At 40.2% G+C, this 16,814-nt stretch overlaps 1 protein-coding gene, 2 long non-coding RNA genes and 1 pseudogene across 4 annotated transcripts; 3 read left to right on the forward strand and 1 right to left on the reverse strand.

Annotated features, from left to right (window-relative positions):
• Positions 1–591: 591 nt before the first annotated feature.
• LOC143848517 (uncharacterized) lies at positions 592–2,193 on the reverse strand. Of its 2 annotated transcripts, none has more exons than XR_013235403.1 (3): positions 1,479–2,193; positions 1,228–1,344; positions 592–901 (listed from the first exon to the last, which is right to left on the reverse strand). It is a non-coding gene; the product is annotated as an uncharacterized LOC143848517 (long non-coding RNA). The 2 variants fall into 2 exon arrangements; XR_013235404.1 differs by having other exon boundaries at positions 1,526–2,192.
• A 5,318-nt stretch (positions 2,194–7,511) lies between these two features.
• On the forward strand, positions 7,512–10,431 carry LOC143847921 (disease resistance protein RPM1 pseudogene; annotated as a pseudogene).
• On the forward strand, positions 10,429–11,397 carry LOC143848430 (uncharacterized). Its single transcript, XR_013235390.1, has 2 exons — positions 10,429–10,589; positions 11,010–11,397. It is a non-coding gene; the product is annotated as an uncharacterized LOC143848430 (long non-coding RNA).
• A 3,087-nt stretch (positions 11,398–14,484) lies between these two features.
• LOC143847922 (disease resistance protein RPM1-like) lies at positions 14,485–16,552 on the forward strand. Its single transcript, XM_077356704.1, has 5 exons — positions 14,485–14,549; positions 14,890–15,282; positions 15,375–15,694; positions 15,857–16,118; positions 16,210–16,552. The coding sequence occupies exons 1-5, from the start codon at positions 14,485–14,487 to the stop codon at positions 16,550–16,552; spliced, it is 1,383 nt and encodes a 460-aa protein (XP_077212819.1).
• The last annotated feature ends 262 nt before the right edge of the window (positions 16,553–16,814 follow it).

Consider the following 16,814-nt stretch of genomic DNA (forward strand, 5'->3'; position numbering starts at 1 on the left):
CCAGGAAAAGGTGGGACAAAAAACCGACGCCCCTTGCTCGGTAAAGGGTCTACCTACACCAAATTCTCCGGCAAAAGGTGAGGCAAAAAACCAAAGCCCTTTGAGTAGGGCTGCAACTCGGGTCGGGCGGGTCGGGTTTTGAAGAACCCAACCCAAACCGAGAAATATCTCGGGTCGGGTCGGGTCGGGTTTTTTTCCGGAAAACCCACGAGACCCAAACCCGGCCCTACCCATGATAAATCTCGGGTCGGGTCGGGTCGGGTTTTTTCACGTTGACGCAATTTTTTAAGTAAAACTCTTGTTTCGCAAGAACCTACAAAGCGATGTTGTAAACACAGTTCTTAGATGGAGCCTGTCCAAGGAACTACCTTATAGACCCCATGGGGCAAAGTTGAGCACATAATTTCTTCGCAAAGTATTGCACATACTACTAAAACCCATGCAAAGCTCTGTACACATGTTTTGTTGATGGCATCTAGATGTTACTGAGCCAGGTTTGCTGGGTTCTCCATTTCAGAGCCTACACTTAAACATTTTCAGAGTTTCTTGTCTTATGTTACACATTCCAAAATAACTTATTACGGCACAAAATTATTTAGGCATCTGTAGAACCATTTCATATCATAACCCTTCCATGCTTACAACAAAAACATAACAGCAAGGACGCATGAATCAATAAAACACATTAATCATAGAATGTAAAAGGTTAAAACAGCAGAGTGGAATACTAACCATCCAAACCGGATTTAAGATAAGGAACAATGAACGACGATGGGTTCACTTGATCAAGACAACTGTCCAGCAATGTGTCTACACATTCAAAAGCTGCTTTTCTAAGCTCAAGACCATCATCTACAACGTGCTTAAATGGACCAAGATCAACAGTCCTTATCAATTCTTGCTGCATAGCAAACAGTAAGTTAATAAAAGTTACCATCATAAACATATCATTGAAAAAAATGTTGGAGGGTGTCAATGGGCAAGATCTGAGATCAGTTAGACTCATCCATTACCAAACCCCAAAATCTATTTAGCCCTTTAATATCTCAGCCCAAAACTGGCCAAATAAAATCTAGATTATCTCCAACTACACCTGACACAACCAACACTTCTGGTGGTTGAGAACTGAGGCCCACCACAGTTGTGTCCAAAGTGTAAACACTTGGACCCTTTTGTATCCCTCATTTACTATGTCTTACGCATTAAAAAGTGCAAAGTATTGCATACCTTAACAACAGTCTGGTCTTATAGAAGTGGCAAAAGTTTTGGAAGTAGACCCTTAATAAGATTTGGCTTATTGTGAGCTGCAGTACTCAGAGCTAGGACAGCCGCACGTCTAACATGCTGCAAAACCATTTAAAGAACATATGATGATATTACACTCCAGCAACATAGATCTATTTTATTCTAATAATGTTTTTTTGAATGGTAAAATTGAATCTTTTTTCTTCAAATAATCCCAAAATGATGTTACTTACGCGGTCACCATCTCTAATTAGCATCAAGAATGAATGGCGGAACTCACCAAGACCGGATCAGATGGAAAGATGTTTCTGAAATGGGCAAAGTAATGGAGAAGGCTTTGTTATGTGGAGGCTGTTGAGAGGTGGAATAAAAATGAAGAGATAGAGCAACCTTTCTTCTTCCTTCTTCTCTAAACCAAGAAACCCTAAATGCCCAAACCTAGAAACCCTAAATGCCCAAAAACCCCTTTTTGCAAAATCGTGGAGGACCTTTTCCCAAACCTTGAAACCCCAACTCTTCTCTCCTCAAACCCTAGAAAGAGAAGTTTTCTTGTTTTCTCTTTTTCCAAACCCTTTTCAAAAGAGCTCTTCTTCTCTCTCAGCCCAAATCAAGTGAGAAAGTAGAGATCCAAAGAAGGAGAGATGGAGAATAAATCAAAGATAGAAATGAAATCAAAGACAGTAGATCAATGGTGGAGAAAACAAAATCAGTGAGAAAAGAGATTAGAAACAAGGTGAAAGAAGAGAGATGATTTGTCGCTCGTGTGAGGCTCGATCGTGAGGCTCAGTTTTGTAGCAGAGTGAGAGTAGCATAGCAGATAGCCAGATATGAGATCTCCTTGGTGCTCTTGAAACAATGAAACCCTAGTAATGAAGGGGGAAAAGAGAAAATGAAAATGGAAAGAGTCCCTGTTGGGCTGTTGGCTGTTGCAGTGTTGCGTGAGTGGGTTTTTGCCTTTTTGGGTTTTATCGTTTTTGACTTTTCGTTTTACAATTTTAGTCTTTTACAGTTTTACATATTATAAAACATTAAAACTTAAGTATCTCGGGTCGGGCCCCTTCAAACCCGGCTCGACTCGAGATTCATGCGGGCTTTTTGATTCTAAACCCGGCTCGACCCAAGACCCGAGAAACATCAACCCGACCCAGGCTATTTTCGGGTCGGGTCAATGCGGGTCGGGTAAAACCCGGCTCAAGTTGCAGCCCTACCTTTGAGGCTCGGTAAAGGGCCTACCTTCGATAAATAAAAGGTAAGGCAAAAAAACTGAAGCCCTTTGAGGCTTGATAAAGGGCCTACCTTCGACAAATAAAAGGTGAGACAAAAAACCGACGCCCCTCGAGGATCGGTAGAGGGTCCACCATCGCCGAATTTCTCCAACGTTAAGGTGAGACTAAAACCCGATGGTAGAGGGTCCACCATCGCCGAATTTCTCCAACGTTAATGTGAGACTAAAAACCGACACCCCTTGAGACTCGGTAGAGGGTCTAGCATCGCCGAATTCTCCAACAAAAAGGTACACAAAAAAAACCGTAGCCCTGAGGGGGCTCAGTAGAGCGTCTACCTTCTCCATCATCGATCGCCCTTCCTCAAGGCCATTCAACCTCCAAAGGTTGAAGGAGACACAACTTGAACTCCAACAAAGGATCTCCTCCAAAGTTCGGATACACCAAGGATAGACTCCACACTTCCGAACTTCATATCGCCAAACTTCAGTAAGCTCGACCGAGCATCTAAAAGCACCTTATTAAAGGTCGGTATCGAAAGATCTTAAAAGGTCTCCAAAGCCTAGAGCCACTTCCTCGACCCGAAAATGACTCAAGAAAGTGTGAACGGTACGACGCTTTAAATTTATTTCAAGTTCCCGCCAAGGACGCTTCAACTCCATTATCACCAACAGTTAATAACAAGTAGGTCAGTACCGGGTTACCTCTAAAAACTTAACTACTTGCTTGACCCGCATAACGGGACAAGAAAGTAGGGGCGCAATATGTTGGGGGTAAAATCGGTATGCCAGGTACCGACCCTCAGACCAAACTCACATAAAGAATTATTGGCATCGACCCTCAAGAGAAACCAGACACAATCGCAGGAATCCCGCCGTTAAGCTATCAATCCGGGCAACCGTTACGCATAAGGCGCTTCATTCAAATTCAAAACATCCCGCCAAGGCCACTTTCCACGATCTCTGCCCATAATTCTAGGAAATCATATCTTCACGATCTTATCCTCCACCAATCACGCCCCACGTGGGCTGAATCAAAGGCATGATTGACGAGTGGGCATAATGGACCTCCCCTCCTATAAAAAGGCACCCCACGCTCAAAGGGGATCATCTTCCTCTACCCCCAAAACGCTCTCTTTCTCTATGAATTGGTATTTTGCTTAGATGTTTGTTGGTGCCGATTTCTTGCTTGAGCGTCGGAGGGTGCCCCCGTAGTCCCCCTTCGGGAGCTATTCTAACGTTGTTTTCTGTGAGCGCAGGCACCCATTGATCGGAGCTCTACCAACCCGAACAGCCGCAACCGTCTACAACGCTCATCCGATTCTCAGGTACGAATTTTGGCATCACCAGTCCCTAAAATTCACGAACTTCAATTTTCTCCGTTAAAATTTTTAAAATGGCAAATTTACCCCCCAACCCATTTAATCAGTTTTAGCGTTTTTTTGATTTCCCTTCCCATATTTTTGGAAAAAATAGGAAATAAGCTACAATATTATCTCTTCCAATACTCTCGTCAAAAAACCCTCAAGAAAAAAATCATTTTAGGAATTAAATAAATTGAAAATCTCTCTAAAATAAATTAAATAGTCGGTTTGAGTTATCTTTTCTTCATAGATAAATTAAGCAAGAAATTTTAGGAATATTTTTCGTTTCTAACTTTCTAAGAAATTCCTATCTTGGTTGAATTGCAAGAAAATATCTCTGATGAGAGCATATGAGCATAAGAAAATATCACACTCGAATGTCGCTTATTGAAGATATTTGGTGCCTCCCAACCTGTAAGGGATTTGAGAAACTCTATCTCTAGGATTTAACCAAGCTAGACTCAATTTTGTCTCAACATGTGGTTTGCACTGCCACTCTGAGATGGGTGTACTTATATCCTTAATAATGCCCAGAAAGCATGAGTAAAGAGATGCAAAAGACTGGGCAGTGATATCTCTCCCCTAGGGCTGGCAACGAGGCGGGTCGGGGCCGGATGTTGGGGTCCCCTACTCCTTCCCCTCTGCGGGGACTTCCCCCCCTCCCCCTCCCCTCCCCACTGCGGGGATGGTGGGGAATCCCCCTCCCCTCCCCACGGGGAATATCTAATCCCCATCCCCTTCCATTCCCCGTCCCGCATCCTTCGGGGACAATCACTTTACTTTCTCACTTTACTTTGTTAAATATTAGGTTTAAAACTAAAGATTTACTAGGGACAATCACTTCAAGCATGTTGCGGCTTGGCTGTTGCATGTGAGAGTAGCCACACAACCCACGTAGGCTAAGATTTTGTCTTATTCATTTTATTAACATGGGGACAAAGGTGGTTGCTCTCAGATTCATTTAATTGATCAATAGTCCCTAGCAGATCCCTAATTCCCAATCCCACTTGCCAAAAAGTACTGTCGTGCCACACCATAGGAAGATCCAAACCGTCCATTTGATGGGCACACCATACTACCATAGGCATAGGATGATCCAAACCTTCCACTTGATGGGCACATTGTAGGATAATCCAAACTGTCCATTTGATGGGCCACAACGTAAATAGGTTGTGGCCCAAAAATCATTTCCATAGGATAATCCCAACCCTCTGATCTATAGAGGAATTGCATATTATGGTACCTTCTATAGATCGGAGGGTTGCAATCATCCTATGGAAATGATTTTTGGGCCGCAATCTATTTATGTTGTGGCCCATCAAATGTACGGTTTGGATGATCTATGGTGTGGCCTGTAAAGTACTTTTAAATTGTAGCCTATTAAATGGACGGTTTGGATCATCCTATGGTGTAGCCCATATATTACTTTTTGAAAAATAATGGACAATACGAGCGCACACCATATAAAATCTCATCCCTCATCAGAGAGATGTTACCTTTATTTGGGGGAGGGAGGTTTTCAAAGAATTTAATGTTGCTTTAGAGTGATGGTTCGATGGAGAGATTTTAGGGATTTCTAAGGGTAATATACTAATATAATGAGGGACAATGCCCAATGGATTATGGGTACAAGAAAACATAAAAAGCTATTTCAGGGACAAAACTGTACTAATGGAAATTATGAAAATTTTGGGGGAATCTTGTAGATATGTTTTGATCCAAGGGGTTTCTAGTAGTTTTCCCAAAAAAAAAAAAAAAACACTTAAAAAAATACAAGAAAATATGGCATTAATGCGGGGCGGGGCCAACTCCATCCCCTTCTCCTCCCCTTCCCCGCACCGGGGAATTTTTTAAATCCCCTTCCCCTTCCCCACTCAAATCGGGGAATCCCCTCCCCAAGCGGGGCGGGGCGGGGCGGATCCCCGCTTTTCCGGGTGAAATTGCTAGCCCTTCTCCCCCCTCTCCCCCCACCCCAACAGTCCATACAAGCACTCCAAACCAGCCCATCAAATGGACGGTTTGGATCATCTTATGGTGTGGGCCATACGGTTCATTTTGAGAAACATGTGTGGGGCCTACCTTGCTCAAAGCTTTAAACAAATTAATTGCTGGGCCCACCAACCGTTCATGGTGTGGGAGAGAGAGAGAGAGAGAGAGAGAGAGAGAGAGAGAGAGAGAGAGAATTTAGTACCCAAAAGATATTCTCCACAATTGGGATGTTGATCAATCATGGCTAAAGATCGAGCAAGCACTTTTGAAGCGGAAAACACCCTTAATGATTCTTTGCGAAACCAAAACAAAACAAAGGGTCTACAACATGAAGATCAACCCACGAAGGAAGAAAACACTCACTTTGATCGGCAAATCTCAAACAGTTGGAGGTCTCGGTGTTCTTGATCATGGCCACCGGTTGCAATACGGTAGGGTTTTAGTTTTGTTTTGGGAATAAGAACTAGGGTTTGGCTTCTAATCTTAGGAGAGGAAGAAGGGAGAATGTCAAAGGAAAAGTCAATATTGGAAGAGATAATATTGTTGCTTATTTTCTAGTTTTTTTTCCGAAAATATTGGAAGGGAAATCAAAAAACGCTAAAACAGATTAAATGGGTTGGGGTAAAATTTGTCATTTTAAAATTTTTAATTGAAAATAATGAAGTTCATGAGTTTTAGGGACCTTTTAGCAAATATTTTCGAAAAGTAGGATTGTTCAACGATTCTATCCTTCCAATTTTTTTTGCCATTAAATGGACAGTGAGAAAATTACAAAGCAATTGTCGGACGATTCTATCCCATCCACCGCCAGAGTACCATGCCACGGGAACATAAATGGCTCGGATCATTGAGCAGGTGGCCCCCACTTGTACATTCATATCTTTAATTTGCATTGAGTGCCTTTTTGAAAGCACCAATGATGCGCACCTTCACATCCCTGAGGGTAGAATCGTCATTTCAGCATGATTTAGGTGGTGGCATTATAAATTGATGGGCGGCGCCAATAATATGAAATGAACGGCCCAGATCATGTGGGTGGCGCCAATAATAGAGTGTGTCATGGAGGGGCGCCTTATAACTATCTCATTATCTGATTAGAGTCAAAGTGCAAAAGGAGACACGTGGAAGCAAATGTTCCACACATAAAGGGGGAGCAAAGAAGCAACATGCCAACAAAAGCAACAAAACAGGGCGAAACATCAAGATACAGCTTAAAAAGAGAAGACAAGCCCGAACAAGAACAAAGCTCCAACACTGCAGGGGGGACAAAAGAATTTGAGGTGAAGCCCAAGGAGACGAATCTAAATTGGAATTTCTGGCAATTTTTTCTTTTCAAGTAAGGAATCAGAATCCCACCTCTGCAAAATAAGAGGTTTTCCTCCGTAATGGAGGTTGTTGCCTTCTAGGACTCTAGTACATTCTTCAGAGCAAGAGAACTTTAGCAAAAGGAATCCATTTTGCAGAGAAACAACTTGGAGAAGGCCTATAAGGTTCCATTTCCTAGAAAGGGTTTCTTTAGGAGTGGAGAAGAATGGCCGTCTCCCAAGGAAATACCCACTAGACAATTTGCCCACTGATTTTCATACCTTTGGATCTCTTCATCTTGAAAAGGAATTTCCAGATTTAATTTTTCTTCCTCAGCTGGCGAAATTTCTGTGAGTTTAGTTGGGATAGGATGGCTTGCAGTGCAAGGAGTGGAATTCTGATCGTTGAACAGATTTTTCCAAGAGAGATTTACAACTAGTAGTAGATCATGCACTATATTTGCTGAAGGAATCTCCTTCTCAATTGCCTTTGCATCAGAAAGAACACCATTGATCTCCTTCTCAATTGCCTTTCACTATTATTTGGTAAAGCAAAAGGAGTCTTTCAATTGCAGAAAAATTTGAAGGTTGCACCCCTAAAAAATTAGTGCAAAAATTTGAAGGTTTAGAGAGTGAAGAAGCTAAGATGGCAGATGGTGTTTCTTTCGTTGGGAGTATATCCCGGGGATCTGTGAGTTTTTTGCTTCAAAAAATAGCTGAAGAAGCTTCGTCCTTACAAGGAGTCCGTGGAGAAATAGATGGAGTCAAACGGGAGCTAACAAGCATGCAATCCTTCATCAAGGATGCTGAAACAAAGAAACAATTGACTGAAGGAGTTAGAAATTGGAAAATGGAAGTGAGAGATGTGGCATATAAAGTGGAGGATATCATCGATGAGTTCATGTATTGCATGGAGAAGCAACAGAGGCACCACCGAATTAGAATGGGTTTTCTTCTCAAAGCAATTCATCTCCCCAAGACTATTTTTGTGAGGCATCAATTTGCCACCCAACTGCAAGTAGTCAAAAAAGAGATTTATGAAATTTCGGAGAGGAGAAAGCGATACGGTCTTGAGAAGATCGAAGAAGGATCATCATCTTCAAATGATGATACCCAAAGATGGCGGCGTTATGCAGAATCCTCGTTATTCATTGAGGAAGATGAACTGGTAGGGATTGAGAAAAATAAGGACAAGTTAGTCATGGTTGATAGAAGAAGAAGCATCACTCAAGTTACTTGCAGTGGTAGGGATGGGTGGTTTGGGCAAGACCACCCTTGTCACTCCAGCTTACAAGAGCCAAGTCCAAGTGAAGAAACATTTTCAATGTCATGCTTGGATCTCTGTTTCTCAATCTTTTCGAATCGAAGAGCTTCTCAAAAGCTTGATCAAAGCTTTGTTCAAGGAGAACATGGGTGCTGCTCCTAATGAAATTGAAGTGATGGGCTACCAACAACTAGTGGACACGATCAAACGTTATTTGCAGGGGAAAAGGTATGTGGTTATTTTGGATGATGTTTGGACCATGGAATTTTGGTCTCAAATAAGGGTTGCATTTCCAGATAATAAATATGGAAGTAGGGTCATGCTTACAACTAGACAAGTAGATGTAGCTTCTTCTTTTTCTTCTTCTTTAGGAGGAATTGGAAGCCCTGTTTTCAACCTTAAGCCTCTAGACGATAATGAAGCTTTCACTTTGTTTTGTAAGAAAGCCTTTTGGAACATTCCGGAAAGAATATGTCCGACAGAGTTAGAGTCATCAACTCGACGCATTGTGGGAAAGTGTGAAGGGTTGCCCCTTGCAATTGTCGCGCTAGGTAGCCTCATGGAACCAAGAGAGAAGACTATATTGGAGTGACAAAGAGTTGAAAATAGCGTCGGTTGGGAAGTAAGCAACAATTCAAAGCTTGAAAGGGTGAAGAGCATCTTGTTGCTTAGCTTCAACTACTTGCCCTACTATCTCAAACATTGTTTCTTATATTGTAGCATTTTTCCTGAGGATCATCTAATTAGGAAGACAAGGTTAATCAGATTATGGGTTGCAGAAGGCTTTGTAGAAGAAAGAAGGGGATTGACTATGGAAGAGGCTGCAGCACACTACCTGAATGAACTCATTTTTCGGAGCATGCTGCAAGTTGCAAAGGAAACTCTAGATGGAAGAGTGAAAGAATGCAGAATGCATGATCTTATGCGTGAGTTGGCTCTATCGACATCCGAAAAACGAGGGCTTTCCCATGGTGTCTGATGGGCAAGAAGCAAGTGTGGGTGGAAGAGTCCGCCGCCTATCCGTCCATAAAATTAGGGATAATATTCCATCAAGCACGGGTGCGTCTCAACTTCGTTCTTTCTTTATGTTTGTGAATGACACTATTTCATCATCTACAGTGAAAAAAATAACATCAAGTTTTAGATTATTAAGGGTCTTAGACCTGGAGAATTCTTCAATTTCGAGTGTACCACATATATTGGGTGACTTATTTAATCTACGGTACTTGAGTTTCAACAAAACTACAGTTCGTGAGCTTCCGAAATCTTTGGGGAAGCTTTGCAACCTTCAGACTCTTGATTTAAGACGGACACAGATAGAGCAGCTGCCTGGTGAAGTATTAAAGTTACAGAAATTGCGACATTTGCTAGCCTTTCGGATATTGGATGAGACAGGTTCACGTTTCGGTTATGGAGTTGGGGTGCAATTTCCCACAGAAATATGGAAGTTAAGAAGCTTACAAAGTCTTACATGTGTCAAAGCAAATGGGGAGATAGTAAAGCATGTTGGGAACTTGACCCAACTGAGAAAGTTTTCAATTACAATGGTGAGAAGGGAAGATGGAATAGAGTTATGCGCATCCATAACAAAAATGAAATGCCTTCAGAGATTGTATGTAACAACAGCCAATGAGGAAGAAGCTCTTGACCTGGAATCATTATCTCCTCCTCCCTCACTTCACAAAATTCTGTTGTGTGGGCCTTTGGAGAAGCTATCTCGCTGGGTACCCACCCTTGAAAATCTCACGGAGTTGTATTTGAACTGGTCTCGACTAAGAGAAGACCCACTTGCTTTCCTAGGACCGTTGCCTAATCTTACTCGCCTTATTTTACACAAGGCATACGATGGGCAAGAACTGTGCTTCCATGCTGGAGACTTCCCTAAACTCAAGTCACTAGCCTTGAGTTACATGGTTCAATTGAATTCTATAAGAATAGAGGAAGGAACGATGAAAAGCATAGAAAAAATATATCTGATTCATTGTGGGGAGTTGAAGATGCTGCCTTGGGGCATTGAATACCTTACCACCCTCAAAGAGCTAAATCTAGTGGGGACGTCAGAGGAACTGGTAGCGAGGTTACGGACAGATGAAAGCGGAGACCGTCTCAAAGTTTCTCAGATCCCCATAATCCGGCATTTTTTTTCGGTAGAAGGGAAATGGTCTTATACAGACTTGTGATAGAGTGCAACAAATCACAAGGTAAATAGCCAAAATGCCTAAATTGTCCCTAGAAACAAGGGGTGAAATACCCCTTTCACCATTACTAGTTAAAATAGCGAAAATGCCTTCTATTTCTAAATAATCTCAAATTGTTTGAATAATTTAGTTTTTTTTTTAAAAAATAATCTCAAATTTTTGATGCCTTGTTTTAAATTTTTTGTAGGAAAATCAACAAAAAGTAGATTGTTTTTTTGTGCACACATGGCACATTCACATTGTTGGTCTCTCTCATCGGTCTTACTCTAGGTTACAATATCATTTTCCTTGGCCATTTGAAACAATTTATGAATTCATATGTAGCCATTCTGAAGACATTCTAAATGTGTATTTAATCTAGATTTCATGATATTTTTGTGTTGCATTGATAGGATCTCTGATTAATTTGCTCTATTTCTCTAGCTGATGATATGTGGAAGACGTCGATGAGGGATGGGATGTGACTTTCTAATGGCACAAAGAGGAAGTACCCCATTCTTGGAAGGTAGCTCTATTTGTCAAATTTGAGACGAGGAATGATGCTACTGGCTCCATTCTATTGACTCTGTTTCGTTGTAACGATTCTTATTTTCATAAGCTTAGAATTATTTGCAAAATATTATGTGTAAATATCTAGATTGATATAATGTTTCTCCTTATAAGCATAGAATTATTTGCCCTTAAGATTTTCTCAGATTCTCAACTAAAACTTTTAACATATAATTATCAAAACAATAATTTCAACATGTGACTTTGTTGTAATGAAATATATGAGAACCATTGTCTAGTGGTTCATGGTCCATTAATTAAATCAATTAGCAAAAGCTAATGTTGTAGGCCAGTGGCCTGGTGGTCACAGGTTGGCGAAATGGTACGGTTGCTCCATTGTGACCTGGTGGTCAAGGGTTTGAATCATGCAAACAGCCTCTTTGCAAAGCAGGGGTAAGGCTGCGTACATTTAGCCCTCCCGAGACCCTGCAATGGTGGGAGCCTCGTGCACTGGGCCGCCCTTTTAATTTTGTAGGCCAGTCTCCAGAGGAAGAGGCACATGGTAGCAAGGCAATGAGATAGACAAGAGTCATTGTCTTATTTGTTTTCTTCCAAAACAATCATGTCTACATTTTCCTTCAACTAATATTTCTACTTGTACTTATGCTTTAGTTCATTGTGATTTGTGACAACTGGGGAGTTTAGAAAACTTCATTGTTATCTGGTGCTCATTATTTATCCCGAGTCTTGACGATCTTAATCATTGTATCTGGACGATATATTTGATATATTTTAAAATTAAAATTGATGCACACTCGTATCATACATCCATTCCACAAGTTCACATTAATGATAATAATGATCTTGAATTTTATGAAAAAGAAATGAATATTTTCTTTGTTGAGAAATAAGTTTTCCATCAATATACTTGCCAACCCACAACAAAATGGGATGACCAAAAGAGAGCATTGCCACTGCTTGAGGTAGCCCATGCTTTCATTTTCTATCCACTTAACCTTCCTTTAATTTTGGAGGTGAGTGTATTCTTGCTGCTGCATTTTCTTAACAAGATTCTCACCACAATCAGAGTAAGATCAAATCTCCTCAGATTTGATTTGATTGGGCTATATTGATTAGTTGGGTTAGATTATGCAAGTGAATTAGATTCGATTTATCTCTTTACCTTATGATCATGATCTCTTTCTATGTGTATACTTATGGGTGTTTTATATAAACACACATTAGAGCTCTTTGTAAAGCATCTAAGAAATTCAAGAATAATAGAAATCTCCCTAAAATTTTCAACTTTGGTGTTTAATAAAACTCTCTTGAAGTCTTCTTGTCAGTAAACCTAACAACAAACATTTGCGAGTTTTTATTATGCCTTTTACTCCAATGGGCTTGGTCATAAGTTTGCTAGCCCTGCTGGCCCAGATATTTTCGTTGGACATCCCTTTGGTTAGAAAGGTTATAGTGTTTATTACAAGGCTAATAATTAAGAAGTGCATGAGAAGCCTAATCTGGACCCACCCACATGACATTAGACTGATCTAGACACTTGTTTTGGTAGGCCTTATGAAGGACATGCGTTACTAGAGAATCACACTCATTACATAATGAAGACCAATGTCGAAGCATCAAAGATAGCCCTTGTTGCCATTTTCAAAAGCCCTCCCATTTGGTATCTAATTTAGGCCCTTTTTGTTAGAATTTTGGGAACGGATTGTCAGTCCAAAACTGATTATGGGACTCAAATTTACATTTGGGGCCTATTTGTTTTTAGATTTTGAGAACCGATTGTGAGTCCAAAATTGATTATTGGACTAAAAAAAGGTTCTGAGTCAAAAACCAATAATTGGACTAAAAAATACGTTTCATTTTTTAGGCCGACAATCAGTTTTGGACTAAAAAATACGTTTCATTTTTTAGGCCAACAATCATTGGTTTATGGGTTACTTCCTAAGACCCTTATGTGATGTTATTGCACTATTCAGATTAAATTAAAGATATTGAATCGTTCTCACTATTCAGATAAAATTAAAGTAGTATTTTATTATGTATTGAGCTTTTCAGCTGATTGTGGTTTATAATATTTTTAGATTTTGACCCTCGTGCGGAGAACGAGGAATTGGACGCTTAGCTTCTGGATCAGTTTAGCTTGGAAAATTAGCTTATTTCTTTGATTGAGTAGGAAGTGAGTATTGTGGTTGAGTTGTACAAGACTAAGTTTATGTTTATTTTCATTTAGCTTGGGAAGTGCTGAGATGTGGATTTGATTACATTAAATTAAGATATTAAGACTTTGATAATTTAGTTATGGAATGCCAGGTATAATTCTGTTATTGCTTCGTAGCCTTGTATGCTTGTGGGATTTATCTTGCAAGTATATGGAGCTGTCATGTCCCATACCCAGGGTGGGGTTTGGGGAGTGACACTGTCTATCAGGGTCGACTATGGAGTCTAGTGAAATGTCTGAAATGCCAGTATGTTGAGGACAATTTCTAAGAAATAACTAGCAATCTCCGGCTGCGGAAAACGATAATGACGATCAGAGTAATATGGCGATGGTGTTTTGTTCAAAAATTTAAACTTATATGAAGGGTATTTTTGTTATGTTCCACTTCCATCTTTTATTATTATAAGGGGACCGAGTTTTAGAAGTCTTTTAACTATCATGAATTTAGTATAATAGTACTAATGGGATCGCATCTAAGGTGGGCATTGGATGAATTGTAAAGAATGGTACTCTTATAGACTACACTAACAGATCTTGTTGGATCAAAAGGAAACTATCAAGTGCCGAAAATTTCAATTTCTTCCGGGTTGAAGGTTGAGGGAGTGAAAAAGATAAGATGGCTCATGTAGTTCTCGGAAGTGTAAAGGGAGGATCCATGAGCTTTTTGCTTGCAAAAATAGACGAGGAAGCATCGTTGTTACGAGGAGTCCGGGGGGAATAGATGAACTCAGACGAGAGCTAGAGAGCATTCAATCCTTCATCAAGGATTCTGAAACAAAGAAACAGTTGAATGAAGGAGCTAGAACTTGGATGATGGAAGTGAGAGATGGGGCATATAAAATGGAGGATATCATCGATGAGTTCATATATTGCATCGAGAAGCAACATAGATGACATCGATTTAGGATGGCTTTTTTCCTGAAAGCAATTCATCTCCCCAAGAACATTTTTGTGACGCATCAATTTGCCATCCAACTGCAACGTGGAAAAAAGAGATTCATGGAATTTCCATGAGGAGAAAGCGATACGGCCTTGAGAAGGTCAAAGAAGCATCAACTTCAAATGAGGATACTCAGAGACAGAGACGTTATGCAGAATCCTCATTATTCATCTAGGAAGATGATATCGTACGAATAGCATGTCAGATGGTTGATAGCAGAAGAAACATCACTCATGTTATTTGCAGTGGTAGGAATGGGTGGTTTGGTAAAGACTACCCTCGTCACTCAAACATACAAGCAAGGTTTTAAATTTCGACTGAAATTCGAAATTCCGGGTTTCGGTCGATGACGAAATCGAAATTGGGTAAAGTTGAAACGTTACTTTATTTGGACTGAAATTTCGGTCCAAAATTTAAGGGATTTCATCCAAAAATCTGAATTTTTTGGTAATCATTTGATATTATCCTGAAATTTCAGCCAAAATTACTGAAATTTTGGAAATTTCGATCGAAATAAATTGGGAGAAAAAATAGCCGTTTTATGGATTTCGTCTAATTTCGCCCGAAATTTCGATTTCGGTTTCGGTGAGGATTGAAACGCATTCCGAAACCGAAATTTAAAACCTCGCATACAAGAGCCACGCCGTGAAGAAACATTTTCACTGTCATGCTTGGATCTGTGTTTCTCAATCTTACCAAATCGAAGAGCTTCTCAAGAGATTGATCAAAGAATTGCTCAAGGCGAATATGGAGGTTCCTCCGAATGAAATTCACAAGATGGATTACAGACAACTAGTTGAGACGACCATCAGCTATTTGTGGGGAAAAAAGTACGTGGTTGTTTTGGATGATGTTTGGACTATGGATGTTTGGTCTCAAATTAGTGTTGCATTTCGAAATGATAAATGTGGAAGTAGGGTAATGCTTACAACTAGACAAGTAGATGTTGCTTCCTCTTCTTCTTTTTTAGGAGGAATTGGAAGCTGTGTTTTTCACCTTGAGCCTCTTCACGATGATAAGGCTTTGACCTTGTTTTGTAAGAAAGCCTTTTGGAACATCCCGGAAAGAATATGTCCGAGAGAGTTGGAGTCATCAGCTCGACGCATTGTAGAAAAGTGTCCAGGCTTGCCACTTGCAATTGCCTCATGGCACTAAGAGAGAAGACCATACTAGACTGGAAGAAAGTTGAAAATAGCATTGGTTCGGACCTAAGCAACAATCCAATATTTGAAAGATTGAAGAGCATCTTGTTGCTTAGCTTCAACGATTTGCCCTACTACCTTAAACATTGTTTCTTGTATTGTAGCATTTTTCCAGAGGATCAAATAATTAAGAGGAAAAAGACAATCAGATTATGGGTTGCAGAAGGCTTTGTAGAAGAAAGGAGGGGATTGACGATGGAAGAGGTTGCCGAAGAATACTTGAATGGACTAATTTTTCGAAGTATGCTTTAAGTTGACAAGACAAATATATATGGAGGAGGGAAAGCATGCAAAATGATGCTTGACAAGGAAATTCATGTTTTTAATTTTTTTTTCGATGGTGTGCAACTTCCCACATGAATATGGAAATTAAGAAACATAGAAACTCTTTATAACATCAAAGCAAAAGGGGAGATAGTCACGGATGTTGGCAACTTGACGCAACTAAGAAAGTTTGGAATAACAATGGCGAGAAGGGAATATGGAAGAGAGTTGAGTGCCTCCATAACAAAGATGAAATCCCTTCTTGTGTTGAAAATAGTAGCAAACAATGAGGAAGAAACACTTGAGTTGAAAACATTTTCTCTTCCTCATCTTTACAAAATCCTATTGTTAGGGCATTTGGACAAGCTACCGCATTGGCTTGGCACTCTTGACAATCTAACGTATTTGAATTTGTATTGGTCACGACTATGAGAAGACCCACTAGCTTCCCTCAAAGCAATGACTAATCTTACTTACCTTTATTTAATATAGGCATACGATGGGCAGGGGTTGTGCTTATATGATGGAGACTTCTCTAAGCTCAAGGTATATACTTGGGAGACATGATTCCATTGAATTCTATAAGGACAGAGGAGAGAACAATGAGAGCATAGAAAGGCTAGATTTGGCCCGTTTTGGGGAGTTGAAGATGTTGCCTTGGGGAATTGAATACCTTACTACGCTCAAAGGGCTATTTCTATGGCATATGCTGGAGCAACTAGTAGCAAGGCTACGGACAGATGAAAGCGGAGACCGTCTCAAGGTTTCTCATATCCCCAAAATCAGAAGTTCCGTTATGAAAGAAGGGAAATATGTTTATGAAGACTTACCATAGAATTCACGACGAAAGGATTCTTGTCAGAAAATTAAGTGAGTGCAGCACAGCACAGCACAAGGTAAGTGTTTGTCGAAATGCATCAATCATATACTTATTATCATGATTATATGTTTTATCCAAAATGTAAAACATATGCTTCATATTATATCAGTGAGGACAATCGGTGTGGTTGCAATCTCAACATTGTTCCCTACTCTCATTTGTAACTGCTTGGGACTAAAATGCTCCTAGAAACAGGGGTAAAATACCCCTTTCACCG

This window comes from Tasmannia lanceolata, unplaced genomic scaffold (assembly GCF_043159265.1).
Source record: "Tasmannia lanceolata isolate RefF3 unplaced genomic scaffold, GAP_Taslan_0.1 ptg000016l, whole genome shotgun sequence".
In the NCBI taxonomy this organism is placed as follows: Eukaryota; Viridiplantae; Streptophyta; class Magnoliopsida; order Canellales; family Winteraceae; genus Tasmannia; species Tasmannia lanceolata.

Excerpts from the sequence above, each read along its gene's own strand:
- LOC143847922 (XM_077356704.1), top strand. The coding sequence starts at position 14,485 with ATGTTATTTGCAGTGGTAGGAATGGGTGGTTTGGTAAAGACTACCCTC. Across the intron at positions 15,283-15,374 it reads GATGATAAGGCTTTGACCTT|GCTTGCCACTTGCAATTGCC; the intron begins GTTTTGTAAGAA and ends AAAAGTGTCCAG. Across the intron at positions 16,119-16,209 it reads GGCACTCTTGACAATCTAAC|GCATACGATGGGCAGGGGTT; the intron begins GTATTTGAATTT and ends TATTTAATATAG.